This window comes from Cryptomeria japonica, chromosome 6 (assembly GCF_030272615.1).
Source record: "Cryptomeria japonica chromosome 6, Sugi_1.0, whole genome shotgun sequence".
In the NCBI taxonomy this organism is placed as follows: domain Eukaryota; kingdom Viridiplantae; phylum Streptophyta; class Pinopsida; order Cupressales; family Cupressaceae; genus Cryptomeria; species Cryptomeria japonica.
Window position 1 is genome coordinate 16,503,132 of NC_081410.1, and position 17,083 is coordinate 16,520,214.

At 35.1% G+C, this 17,083-nt stretch overlaps 2 protein-coding genes across 2 annotated transcripts; one reads left to right on the forward strand and one right to left on the reverse strand.

Annotated features, from left to right (window-relative positions):
- Window positions 1-1,132: 1,132 nt before the first annotated feature.
- On the forward strand, window positions 1,133-5,977 carry LOC131048086 (uncharacterized). Its single transcript, XM_057981944.2, has 4 exons — window positions 1,133-1,454; window positions 4,521-5,261; window positions 5,361-5,570; window positions 5,739-5,977. Exons 1-4 carry the CDS (start codon window positions 1,443-1,445, stop codon window positions 5,793-5,795), a joined length of 1,020 nt encoding a protein of 339 aa, XP_057837927.2. The 5' UTR covers window positions 1,133-1,442; the 3' UTR covers window positions 5,796-5,977.
- Window positions 5,978-6,532: 555 nt separating this feature from the next.
- On the reverse strand, window positions 6,533-8,381 carry LOC131876470 (uncharacterized). Its single transcript, XM_059221883.1, has 4 exons — window positions 8,174-8,381; window positions 7,208-7,720; window positions 6,880-7,095; window positions 6,533-6,777 (listed from the first exon to the last, which is right to left on the reverse strand). Exons 1-4 carry the CDS (start codon window positions 8,379-8,381, stop codon window positions 6,533-6,535), a joined length of 1,182 nt encoding a protein of 393 aa, XP_059077866.1.
- Window positions 8,382-17,083: the final 8,702 nt, after the last annotated feature.

Sequence of the window (17,083 nt, forward strand, 5' to 3'; positions counted from 1 at the left end):
AACTAGGCGCATTCCGAAAGAGTGCAAATATTTTGTGGGTGCTAATTCCCACCGTGGTTTTTCCCATTTGGGTTTCCATGTGAAAAATCTATGTGTTCATGTGGTGATGCATTATTGATGCATGAATTTGATATCATTACTTTATTTGCATGTTGATGAACACTTAAGTGAATAGTTGGATAAATCAGTTTAAAGGACTATTTGAGTTGTCACCGATACTGTTTTTTGAAGTATTATCAAAGTTGTTTTACTACTGATTCACCCCCCCCCCCCCTTCTCAGTAGTTACTAGATCCTTATAATAACATAAATGAATCAATCATACTTATTGGAGATAGATTTGTATAAATAAATACTAAAAATATAAATTAAAAATCAATTCAAAACTTATATTTATTAAATGCTAATGAAATATAAAAATAATAAACTTTATTTACTTTAATCAATTTCACATTAATTAAAATTATAGAATAAATATGAATATGTATTACTTAACGAAAAACTTAATAGACAAAGAAGCTAGAAAACATAGTTCAGTGGCTATCTTAAAGCATTCCCCATCTCATCCCTTACACCCAACTTGTCAAAATCATTATGTAGATTATTAAAAAACAAACTATCAATATAAATGTTGTCATTTCCTACTAATAAATATTTAAATATCTTAATATATTAAATGAAATATTTACATTATAAAATATAAACATTTTGATGGGTCCTTGGTTTGTTAGCAAAGTTCAATTGATCCAAATAAGCCTATCAAGGATGGAGTCTTGCTAGGTGCAAAACCCCTATATCATAGGGATGACGCCGAAATCATGCCTCGAACAATTTTGGTGGAATAAATACCTCTAAGTCATTAGCTATCAATTGAAACAAATTCAATCTAATAGATACTTCTCAATCCTTGACCCAATCTAAAATATATCAATCTAAAGAACTTGCTCCCATTTCAATGAATCCATTGTAGTGAAATGGCTAAAATAACCGTTTGTGAACTCAAAAAAACAAAACTAATTAAGAACTTATTAGTTTTCTTACTGTTATTAAAATTATTAATTGAAAGACAGCCTTCGAATTCAAATATGGATCCTTCCTTGCAACATGGCTCAAAAATGTCGCATTCAAAGTCCAAGTCTACAAGACCTTTATATACTCGCAAAAGTTGTCGGCCTTTTGCAAAAGAAACCAAATACTCAGACATACTTTACATGAAGGACTTCAATGTGTCATAGTACAATCATCGACTTTGATCTGTTTCTTTAGGACCGTCATTATTTCTAGGTCTCTGGTATAGCTCCCAATGCATGGAAATTGTGTTGGCCCTTCTTTTCAACCGCTGTCTCAACTGTTTTTCTATTGTCTTTGGTTATAAATCTTTGCTACATGGCCTAAAGCTGCACAAATCAGGAAGGCAAGAGGGCCTGTAACGATCCAATTTCAATGGCTAGGCCTGTAAGTATCTTCGTCTCATGTTTCTTTTATTGGACTTGGATGCTTCTTATTTGGCTATGCAATGTTTTCTTGTTATAGAAATTATTGTGTGGGGTGAATGTGGGTGTCCATCATTGAAGCAGAACTGAATTGGGTTTTCACTTAATTCAATATTTATTAAGTGGATGTCATCTGTTGTTACTGCAATTGTTGTACGGGGCTGTATAATCTGTTCGTTTTTAGAAACTATCATGGGCGGGTGAATGTAAGTTTGTATAGTTCAAGCAGACCTAATTTAAGCCCAGGGTACTTTTGAGAGGCTAACTCATGGCAATTGGTTGACGTTTCATAAAATTTTCAATTTCTAATTTGCCAATCCGACAATTTTGCTCAGTTTACTTCCAAAATGTTCACAGCTGTGTGAACTTTGTCAAGATATGAATGTATTTAATCGGCTAATTTAGGGCAATTGGTTGGTTTTTCATATAATTTAGAAATTCTGATGTGCCAATTAAGAAAAAATTTGCAGTTTTTGTATAATACGTACACAATGTGAAATTCACTCAAATATACATGTATGAATTATAGAAAAATCCTTGTTCTATCTCTGAAGTAGCATGTAATACATTTACTTTTTATTTTAGTTGAGTATTCTCTTATAAGGCTATCTTTCTTACTGTTTTAAGCAAGAAGATTTCTCAGTTTCGGTTGGCAATTGATTTATTGATGTCCTAAGTGGGTGTTCCTTTTACAATCTTTATGATGCTATATTTACTACCTCTATAGAATGTATTCCAGGGATACACCACGTCCCCAGGGCTTTTCTGGCTATCCCCAATCCCTCACATTTTGGGGCGTGGGAATGTGTAGGAAGTGTTCCTAGGTCGTCCTCATTAACCTGAATGTTCAGAGATGGCAATCAGCTGTCTGGGAACAACCACCTCAATCATGCTGGGACATGTTTTCAGATGACAGTCACAGTTTGAAACAAAAGCTTTCTGTTAATATGTAAAATGGACAGCGATTGGATGATATTAATTGGTATTTAGTTGTGGTTATTAGACAGATTATTTTTAGGGAGTAGAATAGAGTAGCGGATTGCTTGGTCAAATGGACATTTGAAAGTATGCAGGGTTGGAATGTTGCGGATAGGGGACAATTTCCTTCAAATTTATCACGTATGTTTGAGCAATTAGTTGGTGAGGATAAGAATGTGTAATTAGTTGCTCTTTCTTTGTTGGGCCGTTGACCTTTCTTGCTTTGTAACTTTCTTTAACGTTTAATAAATTTGTACCCTTTTGATTTTAAAATGTATTCCGATATCCTAACCTACACCTGTTGAGCCAATCTTAAAAAGAACGAAGATTTACCAGAACCATAAAATAAATTTTGTGATCCCTTAAAAGGACATAACTAGATATATAGTAAATTTTAACATCCTTTTCACAACTAGATGATACAACTCTCCTAAGATTTGCAAATTAATATGGATTCTCCTGCAAACAAAGATATGATTTCGTTTTTAAGAGCTAAATGTTATGGAATGGATTTGTGATCAACTTGGGCATACCATAGAGTGTACCATTATTTGATCATTTTATTAAAGAATGGAACAATGAAATGTTGAGTGCCTTTGCTAAAGCTATGTCCATACACCACCACCTGGCTTAAATTGGTATTCCTGTCACTGCCATAATACTACTAATAATTGCTGTGAATATGATTTCATCATGGCTGAAAGTTCAAACCAAGAACTTCTGCAATGTGGCAGAAAAGCTCCATAAACCCAGATATATGTAATTTTTCAGTTCATTCATATACAGCTGCAATTTCTTTGTGGTTGAAGTGACTTTATAAGAATCTGAAGCAACCTATATTGCAGTGCTGCACTTCATCAGTAATGAAATACTGCAGGGATTTTAATGTCGAACGATATTGAATTACTGAAGTACAGTTAGACCATGGTTGTCAGTTGTCTAAGTATTGAATTCCTTACTTCAAACAAAATCTAAAAGTGATTCAGAGAGAAAGGCATGGTTACCAACTTAATAAAATGCCCAAAGGAGTACCGTACCCTGAATTATGGAATATATTCTTTTTCAGATTTTCTACAATTTCTCATTTTGTAGTTATAGACTTTCGATCTTTTGTTCTATATGCACATCTCAAATGAAAATAATGAAGTTTTGTTAATTTGTATGTCAAGTCATGTGAATTCTCCTTCCAACTCTAATGTAAGGCTAAATGATTCTATAATGAATATGGTGAATGCCTTGGGATCAATTGAAATTTCAATTTTCCTATATTTTTAAATTTTCCCTATGGCTTTCCATCCCTCACTGTCCTGAAATGCGTCTCCACATTTTCTGCCATCACCTTACCCATAACCATGGAACATAGCTGTGGCAGACTGACGGCTGGTACATGGATCAAATATTGCTGATTTGGATCTGCACTATACCTCCTATGATCTTATTAATGTGATTGTTTGATTTGAAATTCATAACATTATTGGAAATGATGATTCTAAATGTTCGCATGATAGAACAGAAAACCCAATTTTTCTCATCTTTTATTGAAACCGCACATAACATAAACCATGTTCATTTATACAGCAATCATGGATGGATTGAATAGGGTTGTGCATGTTTCAAGCAAAGCAGACCTAATTTGAGTTTGCACTTAATAATTCTGAATTTGGTGGCCATTTTCAAAAACTTTCTAATGTTCACTAATTGTTTCGAAGTAGAAGTTTAGAATTTTAATGGAATCGATGATTCTAAATGTCTCCATAGCAGTCTCACAAAACCTACATTTGTTTCTGATTTTTTTCATTTCGCTTCCATTTATAATTTTATACCTATAGAGTGTATTTATTTGTACAAAAAAATAGATGAAACAAATGGGAATGTGCATGGTTCAAGTGGATCTGATTAGAGTCTGTACGCAAATCAATATCTTTGAAGTGTGAGCTCATTCTCTTCCTTTATAAATAATTTTTTTGATGCTTATTAATTTTCTCACTACCTGAAAATAAAAACTCCAAATTTTGATGTAATTGACGATTCTTGAGTTTTCTGACTGCAGATGCATAAAACCCATATTCCAGGCTTTGGTAATTGGGATGTTGCAAACAATAATGAAATTATCACCGAATACTTTGAGATTGCAAGAGCTGGTAAGGAGAAAAGGGAAGGCAATGGGAAGGGGCATGTTCAGTCTCATCCCGAAAGAGAGCCTGGCATTCCCAGAAGCTCAAATATAGCGGATGGTAATGCTGACATTAGAAATGGAAGAAAAATAAAGGTTGTTCAGAGAGCTGCAAATAATACTGCAAGACAAACGGAAGCAATTCCAATCAAAGCACCAAAATCCTTTCCTGCTGCATCAGGGCAAATGAGAGCAAATGACAGTGGACAGGTTCTGATGCACCTACCTGCAGTACACACTCCAACAGCTTCCCAAAATTTAGTAGCCCAACATAGAGTGCCAGCCCCAATTAGGCCATCCAGAAGTGCCCCTTTGGGACCTAAAGAGAGTGAAGTGTATCAGGTAAAATCAGGAATTAGGAAAGAAAATTATCAGAGAGGATTTAGGAGTAGAACAGAAATGGACCCATCTGTCTGGACCCAGAAAGAGTATGGAAGGAGCAGAACGCCGAGTCCATCACACAGTAGGCCCAGCAATGCCCACAGAGAATTTGGAGCGGGAAAACCACCCAGTCCATCATACATTAGGCCCAGCAATGCCCGGAGAGAATTTGGAGTGAGCAAAACACCCAGTCCATTATTCAGTAGGCCTGGCAATGAAAAACCATCATCAAACAAGGTATGTTTGTCACATGGTTTACACTTATGAAATATTGATTTTATTGGAAAATTTAATGACCAGTTAGGATTAAGATCCTTTAAACTGGAAATTTGGCAGAACCACAGAAAAAAAGCATTGCCTAAATTTGGTGATTGGGATTCAAACGACCCCGCAGCTGGTATTGCATTCACATCAATATTCAATGAAGCAAGAAATGAAAAGAAAGAAGCAGCATCTGCCATTAAGACTCCCTCACAGATGGATGCTGCTACTCCTAAAGATGAAGATTTATATAAGCAACCAAGCAATTCACACAAGAGACATGGAGTATGTTTCACATCTCATGTATTTTTCTTTCATTATTTAGGTCTTCCCTGTATCAGAACACACTGTTGCACTGCTGTTTGCGCACATTAGGCATTTCACCTCTGTAACTAAGTATGTTTTTCTTCTGATTGAATTTTTAATATTTATGGTTTAACTTGTGGATTGCAGGTGAAATTGATTTCAATTATTTCAAAAATTTTCAGCGGTAAAATGATTTGTCAATGAATTAACGGCTGTTCATGTTCATTTTTGACATCAAATTCATTATAGTTGTCGAATGCAGACCTTTCAGGTTGGAATAATGCTACAGACTCTCTTGTAAATGCTTCCATAATTTGTGCAATATGCAGAAGAGCTTTATTTGTTTCCTATTAAAACTTTGCTACTATCAAAATTTACTTTTTCTACTTGTATTCTATCTTGGATTAGTTTATAACTTTATTGGTCGTTCAATGACATGTTTATATCAAACCCATGTCAATATATGTCTCATCTTTAAATAAAGTTTGATTGCACATCTCTTAATGGCATATGTGGTAACCATTTATTACATTTTAGTCAGTAGTTAAGACCAAGGAAACAATAATCGTTTGGGGAATTAATCGGCAAAATAAAAGTTTAAGATTTTTTCAAAAAATCGGATATACAAAAAAACATAAAAAATTGCAGAAAAACAATCAAAAACTAATTTTTTTTTATATATATTTTAGGGTATTTCCATAGCATAGAGATATTGTAGGCAAATAAAATAGACACTTGAACACATGAATTGTAGGAAATATATTTTCATTGTTTATATTCATATCATTGATTACGTTGCACAAAATATACTACACCATAAATAATATCTAGATAGTGATAGATGTCAAATTGTCAATTACAATATAGTTTGTGACTTTGAACAAAGTCAACCTGTAAACTAAGTACAAAATTCCAAAATCTCAAATGTGGGCAATGCCATGCTAGAGGGCAGGAGGCCCTGATGATGAAGCTCCTGGGTAAGAGCCTATCCTAATTCCTTCAACCCATTCAGGACGAAAGTTGGCTTGCCTCATGATATCAAAATTTTTAGACACAAGCGGACGATCAGCAACAACATAATCATCATCAGCAACATCATCATCATCATCAGCATCATCAACAACAATCAACTCGCACTCTGGATATATCTCATTGAGGTCAATTGGCAAGCATTCCTCAATAGTTCCTGATTTTGCCCATGTATAAATTAGTGTTTCCCTTAAAAATGAAAAACCAATGAATAGTGAATACAATTCAAAAAACTGCAACTATATATTAATATTCTCACCTTGAGCTTTCCTTATCTTCAAACGGAGGTTGTGATGAACAAATACCAAGTCATTCAGTCGTTGTTGTGATAGGCGGTTGTGTTTCTTGGAATGTATGTGTTCAAACACACTCCAATTACGCTCACAAGCTGATGAGCTACATGGTTGGCCCAAAATACGCACTGCCATCCACCTTAAATTTGGTATTTCATCTCCAATTGAAGCCCACCATGCAACTGAAAAACACATTATATGGAGATGATATTGTAAGACTAAGAATATCTTATAATCTTAACAAACTTAATGGTTGGCAAAATAAAGAGATTGTCAAAAGTTTATAGAGTCTACTTGGTTGAATTGTCTTTCTACTTTGTATAGCAGCCCTAGAAGAGAGAAAGCCCTTAGCATGCTTGTACATTTCCAACTCTATCATAGCCGCATCAAATTTTTCCAAGTCAGGAAACATTTTTTCCATGCACTTGAAGAAGCCTTGTTTGATCTCAACATCAATTTCTAGGAAGTTAGTCTTATTGAATAACAGAGGATTGAGAAAGTATCCCGCAACATGGAGAGGAGTGTGCATTTGTCCATCCCATCTCCTATCAATTATGTCCCACAACGACATATACCTATCCTTGTTATTTTCCAGCTTACTCCTTATCACCTCCTTGGCCCTATCCATGGCCTCATACACATATCCCATGGGGGGTTTATCCCCATCCACTAGTCTCAAGACTTTTACTAAAGGCTCTGAAAATTCTACAATTTGTTCAATAGATTCCCAAAATGTGGTAGAATACATATACTCTGCCACTACTATGCCATTTGCTTGAGTTGTGAAACCAGACTCCATCCACTCAGCTGAAACAAACATTCGCCTCAAATTACATTTTTGTTCACATAATGTTTGTAATGCAAGGAAATATGTTGCAAATTTTGTCACTCTTGGTCGAACTAGCTCCTTGCCTCCTGTGAAAGAGTGCATTATAGCCAAAACCCTTGTGTGATTATAAACAAATTTGGTAACCTTCTGAACTTTCTGAAATGTTGCCTTAACCCATTCAATTTTTCCAATGTCCTCTAGGGTTAGATCAAGGCAATGTGCTGCACATGGTGTAAAAAACATGGAAGGATATTTATTTGTTAGAAGTCTCCATGCAACAACACGAGCAGCAACATTGTCTATGATAAATTGAACCACATTTTGTGGCCCTACATCCGTAACTACTACGTCATACATCTCAAACAATGCATTTGTGGATTTCATCATATTAGATGCATCCACAGATTTCAAAAAAACAATGCCAATCTCACAAGAGACAAGGAAGTTAATGAGAGTTTGGTTCCTTCTATCTGTCCAACCATCTGACATGATGCTGCAACCAGTTCTAGCCCACTGCAATCGATGTTGTTTAACAACATTTTGAACATCCTCTACTGCATCTTTCAGCATGCCAACCCTCAATGATTCACAAGATGGGGCTTGAAACCCAGGACCTACAACTGCAATAGCATCTACCATGGGTTGCCAATTTGGATTTCTGGAAGCATGGAATGTCATGTGAAAGGAGTACCAATAATTAACAATTGTCTTCTTTGCTTGTTCAGTGACAGTTTTCCTCCATCCTGTACTCTCCAAAGTGGTTTGTGATCCTAGTGTGGTACGAGGTTGGAAAAAAGCATTAGTGTTTCCTCCACCTGTGTTTGGTCCATGTGCTATAGAATTATGTGTCGACCCGGATTCCTTGAAACTCCCATCTTCACCATCCTCACCCAAATCGTGCATCCTAGGATTTGTAGAAGTAGAACCTAGTTCAACCCCAATTCTTGCCTTTTTGGCCTTATTCTCAGCAATCCTTTCAAGAGATTGCTTTGCCTGATACGAGACATCTGCAGGGCATTTTTTGCATATCTTGGTGTTATTTCCTCGTTCTTTTGACAAATGTCATTTGAAATGATAAATTCCACCACTGATCTCATCTTGACACAATTGCACTTGACCTTCGTGCTACCAGGAATTGCTGTGCAATGTGTCCATGCAAAGTCTTTTTGCTTGGCATTGTGATCAAGAATCAGTTCTGCAAAAGCGTTACACTTAGTTTTTAAATTTTGAGGGATCTAGGGTTGGGTTTGTGTATATTAACGCTACACATTCATCATGAAAACTGAACATTTATATTAAAATTTTCATTTTTTTGTATATTAAATGTTAATAACTTCAAAGAAAATGACATTATGAATCTATGATAGGCTGTATATATTAAATGAAAATGACATTTTCATATATTAAAAGCTAAGAATATTGAACGAAAAATGAATTTAATGTTACTGTAAATGAAAATGAAATACAAATTTTACTAATAATTAACAGTAACACACAATCAGATTGCATATTTAACTATTTAATTTAAAAAAAATCTAAAATTACTAATAATTACAAACAAAATATTTATGCTTATTACAAAAAATCTAAAAATCTAAAATTACTAATAATTGTATTTATGTTTATTTACATTTTATTGATAATATTTACAAACATTATTATTAGTAATATCTACATATATAATATTTACTGTCATAATATTTAATGACTGTAAATAATTAATATGACTGTAAATATTTACATTTTAGTCATTACTAAAAATCTAAAAATATTAATTATGATTGTAATTATTTAATATGACTGTCATTTTACGCTTATTTAATATGATTGTAAATATTTACATTTAAGCAATTACTAATATTTATTGTTAACAATAAATATTTATTATTAATAGTAAATATTTATAGTCATTAAATATTTATGTTTATTTACAGACAGTAAATAAGCATAAATATTTAATATGACTGTAAATATTTACTATTAATAATAAATATTAAATTTTTTATTTATTAACAGTAAATATAAATAAACATAAAATTTTAACAATAATATTTGACTATAATTTGTAAATTTATAACAGTCAGATAATCTAGTTGATATGTATGATGAAGATCATGCAACGAACAGATAAAAAAATCATGCAATGAACAAATAAAAAATAAAAGATGTATATAAATATTTACAATATTTAAATATTTATGCTTAATGACTCTTAAAACATAATATAAAAATACAATTGCAAAATTGCAAAAGATATGGAAAATACCTGAAGGAAGAATGAGAAGGAAACAAGGAAAGCCACTGCCGTGAAATCCCGCAGACACCCACACAGACACTCGTGAAATCTCGTAGACACCAACACAGACACCCGTGAAATCTCGCACCCCTTGAAATCTCGCGCGATATGGCATGAAACCCTACCACGTCGCGTAGTTATAAAACATTTGTTTTGTTTATTTCGCACCTTTTTTTGCGAGTTTAGGGTTTTTCGCGGGTTAGCGATTTTAATCTGATTAATCGAGCGATTAATCCGCGATTTTAATCGAATAAATCGTGTTGAAAAAGTCAATGATTTTTTCCGCGATTTTTTGGAATAAATCAGCAGTTTTGCTGATCCCCAATTAATCGGGTATAATCATGTTTTTTTCACGATTGATGTTTCTATGGTTAAGACAAATGTTCTGTATGAACCATTTACTTTTAAAGATTTTAGGTAATGTTGAAACTTTTTTGATGGCATCAAAGTTGAAGTATTTTTATTTTTTATATTCGCTTTCGAGGTTAAGCACATGAAGTGAATTTCAAATCGAAACCCAATTCACCTTTGCTCATTTTCATTCACTCTCTCAGTTTTAGTGCGTCATGCCATGCTCAACATGAAGAGTTAGGATGAATTTTCGCTCTGTGGGAGAGACACATGAAGTTTATTGAAATTTAACACTTAGTTCTTGCTTGCTCACCTTCTTCACTCCATTCATTCAAACTTGTCAAAATAAGGCTCATGGAACAACTTTGCTCTCAACTAAGGGCATTCGAAGTAAATTTTCGCTCCTCAAGAGGAGCCCTTGAAGCCTTTGCCCTCAACCTTGAGCACTTGAAGTCTCTCACACTCTTTAGTTGAACTCTTGACTTTTCATGATATCTAGATGTCACAAACTTTCTCATTTCACCTGCGAGAGGGAGATATTAGACTAAGAGACTAGGGCTTGAGCAAAAAAAATGGGGTCCCCATTTTGATGGGGCGATGTGTGAAATGGTCACAACAGGTTGGAGCCCATTTGAATTTAATGAAAGTTTTTTAATGTTGTGGGCTTTTACCTGAAAGGGTTTTCCACGAGATATCTGGTGTTTTTGTCATTGTGATTATTCTTGTTGTGATTCTGTTGATTTTTAAAAAGTTAAATTTCTGCAATATTGATTAATCGCCTTCCTCCCCTCAGTATTGCCTGTGTGCTTCTCACAAATGTATGTAAAAATATACTATTTTTTTCTTGATTGACCTTCCACACCTCTTTAGTGTACCCATTGCACACCAAGGTGTGATTACTAGTAGTTTTGATTAAGTAAAAATAGGTATTTGAAAGGTACCCGAACCTTTTACAAGCCAGGAGAATAGAAAAGCATAAAAAAGTGCCTGATCACTTCAAAAAGTCAAAATGAACCACCGGATGGGCTCAACTTAAAACAACATTACATAATTACATAAAACACGGAACAGATAGCAACATGAAAGCAAAAGATAGCAAAGAGACAAAACCAAAGACAACAACTGGAACTAAATACTATTCAGGATCTCCTCAGCGTGAACAACCATTTGTTTCATGTTGTTTGCCGAGGTCTTCATATCCTCCAGCTCGCGACCTTCGATGTCGACCTTATTCTTTGTATTGTGTGCAATTACTAGTAGTTACAAGTTACTAAAATAAGAGAAAAGATAGCCCAAAGGTCTACTATATTTCATAACTCAATAGGACCCATAGGAAAGATTCGCTAGTCAAGATTACAATCCCCAACATTCAACATGTGTTTGCAAGTTAGCTAGCCTGGTGTTGGACAATAGTTACAAGTTAGAAATATAGTTTTTAGATTCCATTTTGTGTTCATGCATTCAAGCTTGCATTGAAAAATATTGAAAATATACCTTGGGTGAAGATGTTAGTGGCAAAACCTTCAAACACACAAATGCTTGTATGCAATGACCACATTATATGTGCACTTTTAATAAGTTTTTTAGAAAAATATTCTTCAAATTGGTGGAGATTAGTTATGCTAAGAATTTCATTTTGTTGGAGGTGGAGGTGTAATAAACACCCCAAATTTTTTTTGGTTAAAAATTTCACTTACTCAAAGCTACAATGGGATGTCCTTATCACAATTCTGATCACCCAGTTCCCAAGATGGGCACGGTGAGGATACAATGTATAAGACCACACCCAATTTTCTAGAATAGAACAACATGAAGTAAACAAGTTAACTAATCACACAAGGGAGTGTGCTTGATGCATGAACTGAAAAGAAACACTAATATGCTTATAGCGGAGTGTGCAAGTACAATAAGCACAGTGACTTCTGGCTTATTCGGCAGAGTGTGCAATTACAATAGTAAAACAGACACACAAGGTAGGAAGCCATCCTTATCTACACAAAAGTATCTTATCCTCTCTTGAACAAAGTTACTTAAATGCTAAAGATTAGCTTAAGGATCACTTGAGACAACTCCAAGGTTCTTGTATGTTGGGTCACGACGTGTGGATAAGCTCAATGGTTTGATGTGATTATGTTGGAATCAAAAAAGGGGCTTACGTTGAATTGTTGAATGCTTGAATCGCTGAAACTTAGATCCTAATTACTTGCTTGAAGAATAAAGAAAGAGAAAAAGACATAGGGTTTAGGGAGTCTATTATAATTCTAAGAATGCAAGAGAAGAGTGAATGATTTGATGGAATCCTACTGGGTGAGGTCTCACCATCGAACTGAACAATTTGACACAAGTTAAGTGCAATCTTCTAAGGGATACTTCAAAGATATTCAAATCATTATCATCAAACATTGATCACCATTCAAGTTAATGCATAAACAATGGATGTATAACAATTTGAAGTTAAGCTCATATCATTCTAGTTGACCACGCAAGTCACACTTACAATTAGCAAGAGGCTAGTGGTATGGACTAAATGGATTCCACACAAATGCATTCAACAATCTCCTCCACTCGATCTAACCAACATGAAAGTAAATTGAGAAGTAGAAACCATGAGACTTGTTGAAATAATACATTTCACCATAACTTCAATGAAAAGAGTATCTCATTTACAAGTCTTTAACAACAAATTATTCTTCTCCTAATCTATTCTAACTTCTAACTTCTACTAAACTATTCTTGAGCTACTAACTCTTCTATTCTATTCACTATTTTATTCACTAACTATTTATTAACATTTTCAAAAGAGAGCTTGGGCTTTATATAGAGAGCTCATTACAATGAGTGGCTTGGATTGATTTGAGATCAATGGCCAAGATTTTACAATGAAACCCTAATTAGGGTTTGCTACAACAAACTCTATTCTGTCCAATGAAATAATTACAATATTTTGACACATGTCATCTTTGAAATATTTGACCAACGGATAGTAGGGTTAGGTGCCTCAAAGTTTGTGCCATCATGGATGAGTCAGGTCCATTGAATCAAGACATGCTGATGTTGGAACTTCTTGAATTGCTGGAGTAGTGATTGGGATGATAGCTCGACTTTGCACTTGTAGACTTGATTCATCATCAGGAAGGGATGTTGAGAGATATCTCTTGATACTCAACATTAGTCACTCGCTCAATATGATGATGATGGGTAGCATTGATGTAGTCAAGTCATTCCTCCATCTTCGCTTGCTTGCCTTGGGGTGATTGTATGACCTCTCCTTCACACTCCTTTTATCTCTTCATGTCTCCCTGGTGCAGTGAGAGTTGAGATTCCTCTTGGGCATTCTCGTGCTTGCAAATTAAGTTTACTCCTTTGCATGGTGGTGTAGATCTTACAATCTTCCTCCTTTTGCTTTGCAATCACCATTCTTGATGTTTTTGTATTTGCTGGTGAAGTTTTCTTCTTGAGGACATCTTCTTGACATTGAAAATTTCTTCCTTAGGACACTTGTTTTGATCCTCCACCAATGTGATCCCCTTGATTTATTTCTTCATCTCCTGCAAAAAAAACAAATGGTTATCAAACACACATGATATATACCTTTTATACAACTTAGTTTGACATAATTTTTTATTTTATGTGATTCGCAGGTTTGATAAGAGCATTTAGAGAAAATCTGCTCTCATGAAGGAGCACTTGAAGTTGTTTTCCAAACTTAATGCACTTGAAGTTTGCTCCAATCTTGATGCACTTGAAGTTCGCTCCAATCTTGATGCACTTTAAGTGATCTTCAAACTTGTCATTGAACTTGCTCTCACTCATTTGCCTTCATTCTATGGGTTCTAACATTGAGTCTTTCAGCCATTCATTGATGAAAACTTGACGAACTAACCTTAGGAAAGGCCTCTAGAGAAATTTCACTCTGAGAGTGGAGCACATGAAGTAAAATTCGCTTCAACTGGGATGCACTTGAAGTTCGCTCCGAAGTGGATGCACATGAAGTTCGCTCCAAAGTGGATGCACATGAAGTTCGCCCAAGGTGGGGATGCACATGAAGTTACTCTCAAATATCGCCTTTCATCATCTTAACTCAAAATTATTCTTTTCTAATCGTATAAAGACGTCAAATCAGCTCAAGAGAATGACCTATAAGCAGTTTTGCATCTTATCTTGGGAAAATGAAGCAAATTCGCTCTCAATTAAGAGCACCCGAAGTAAAGTTCACTCCACAAGATGCACTTGAAGTAACCCTTACTAGCAATCCTTCTTCACTCCTTGGTTGAATTCATGATAAACTTCACTTCCTCTATGATGAAAATATTGTTAAAGGCTTATAAACTCACTCATTTCCCTCAAATGCTACTCAAGAAGTCCATTTCGCTCCTAATTATGAGTAAGAGAAGTAGATTTCGCTCCAACTAAGGGGCACTTGAAATTTTTGGCATACTTATTTAAATTTTGCCTCTAGATGTCACTTCTCACTATAACATATATTTGACTCACTCGGATGACGAAGGAGATATTGGAATTGTTGACTATGTTTGATATAAAGGATCCCTCCATTCATTCACCACTTCATTTCACCCTTCATAACAAGGGCTATCCTCTTGACTCTTGGCCTCTTAACCAACTATACCCTTCCAATGCAAAGGCTAATAGCTAAGGATTCTAACACTACTCTAGAAAGAAAACAAAAAGTGGGAGTCCCCATTCACAATGGGGCGATGTGTGAATGCCTCACAACACTACCATTCAGGGAATCACAAGATACCAATTGTATTACAAAATATCATTGAAATGCTACAACTAGCCACAATAATCCAATAATCATAGATAGGTAGTGTATTCAAGTGCCTAACAAGAAGCATGTCTCTGATAGAAGAAATAATAAGGTGATGAAGATCTGATATTGCTCTAACCTCTAGATACCATTGATAAAACAAGTTTGATATAAAATGGAATACACTGCAATCCACTCTATTAACTGATGCAACACTCTGAAAATAGGGAAACCTCACTCCAAACTAAGCATCCATGGAATAAACACTCTAGATTGCCACTAACATGCACCAAATACAATAGAATTGAATGTTAACTATTTGATAGAAGGAAATCAAAATTTCTACAAATTTTATATGATTGTAAAACTGGAATAGCAGACCCCAAAGCTTCATAAAGAACATGTAAGTGAGAAATCTCACTCTAATAGATGAGGATGGGGCTTCCCAAACCTAGGTGTGACCCCTTTAAGAATGAATAACTCGAAGAGGGGAGCATGTTTACCTCTACTTCACACACCCAGCTACACATGGTATTATTAAAATAATATTGTAATGTTGATATAATGGTCACCTTAGTCATTTAGATAGTATTTAGAAACTTTCGTTTATGTCTTTCATCTTTAGTTAGTTTTAGGAAATTTCCTTTCTATCTTTAATGTTTCTATTCTCGATCATTTCTGTTATGGAAAAATCCTCTTGTAATTTTCTATATAAGGAGTATTCCTCCCCTTAATTAACAACAACATTGAATTATCATTTCATGGTATTAGGGCTTAAGTTCTTTTTTGGCAAATTTTAGCTATGGCGCTGCCCCTAGACCCCTGCAAGGGGCACTTCTCCTTGATCCCACTCGAGGTGTTGCCCCTAGACCCTCATTTGATTTGGCAGGTACACTACAAGTTGGGGTTGTCCAATGCACGTCATTGTCTACACTCTTGTCATCAATCTTCCCAAATATTACATTCCCTGATCCACACCATTTGCACAATAATTGTATGTTGTCTTTCTTATTCTGGCAGTCTCTCGCAAAGTGTACCTATTCTCTACATTGTAAGCATTGTATGATAGGATGACCACTTGTGTTGTATTGTATTTTATTTTGTCCTTATTGGTATTGATAACTGCTTGACGATGCATTTTGTGGTTTTTATGAAGTACACTCTCCTTGTGTACTTCTCGTCTTCAAATTGTATGTGCAGTTGCGCACTCCTTGATTGAATGACCCAACACTTGGCAAATCTCACAAAACATATTTCTATAAGGACAATTACCTTTTGTGTGCCCCTCACTTTTGCATTCAATACACCATAATTCATTACCTCCTTTATTGGCTCCTTTCTCTATCTTCAATTCTTTCATCATTCTCATCATATCTTGTCGTAGGGCCTAAATCGTTTTGGATTCTTTGTCGCTACTACCTTTGGTGCTCTCATCATCGTTATCTTTCTTCTTTCCTCAGGAGGATGTTTTGTTTTCACTCTCTATGTCCATCACCTAATTGTAAGCATCGACGTATGAGGACAGAGGCACTACTCTCATCTTCTTGCACAGTGAGGAGATCAGTTCCTCGATGAACCAACTCTTCTTCAACTCGTTGATTGGCTAGTTCTCCATCCTACTCAGCAACTCCTTGAGCCTACAATTGTATGTTTGTATGCTCTCATGCTTCCTTTGTTTGGTATTGTAGATTTTTTCAACAATTTCATTGTCGTCTCTCAACAATTTAAACTCTTCCTGAAATGCCTACAGTTTGTTCCATGTTGCCTTGTGTTGATTCGCTAGGTCTCTATACCAGTCGATGGCGATAACTCTTCTTGAAATGCCTTCTTCAGTTCATTCCATGTTGCCTTGTGTTGATTTGTTGGGTCTGTATATCAGTCGATAGTGATTCCCTGTAGTGTGGTGGGACATGCCTTCAACTA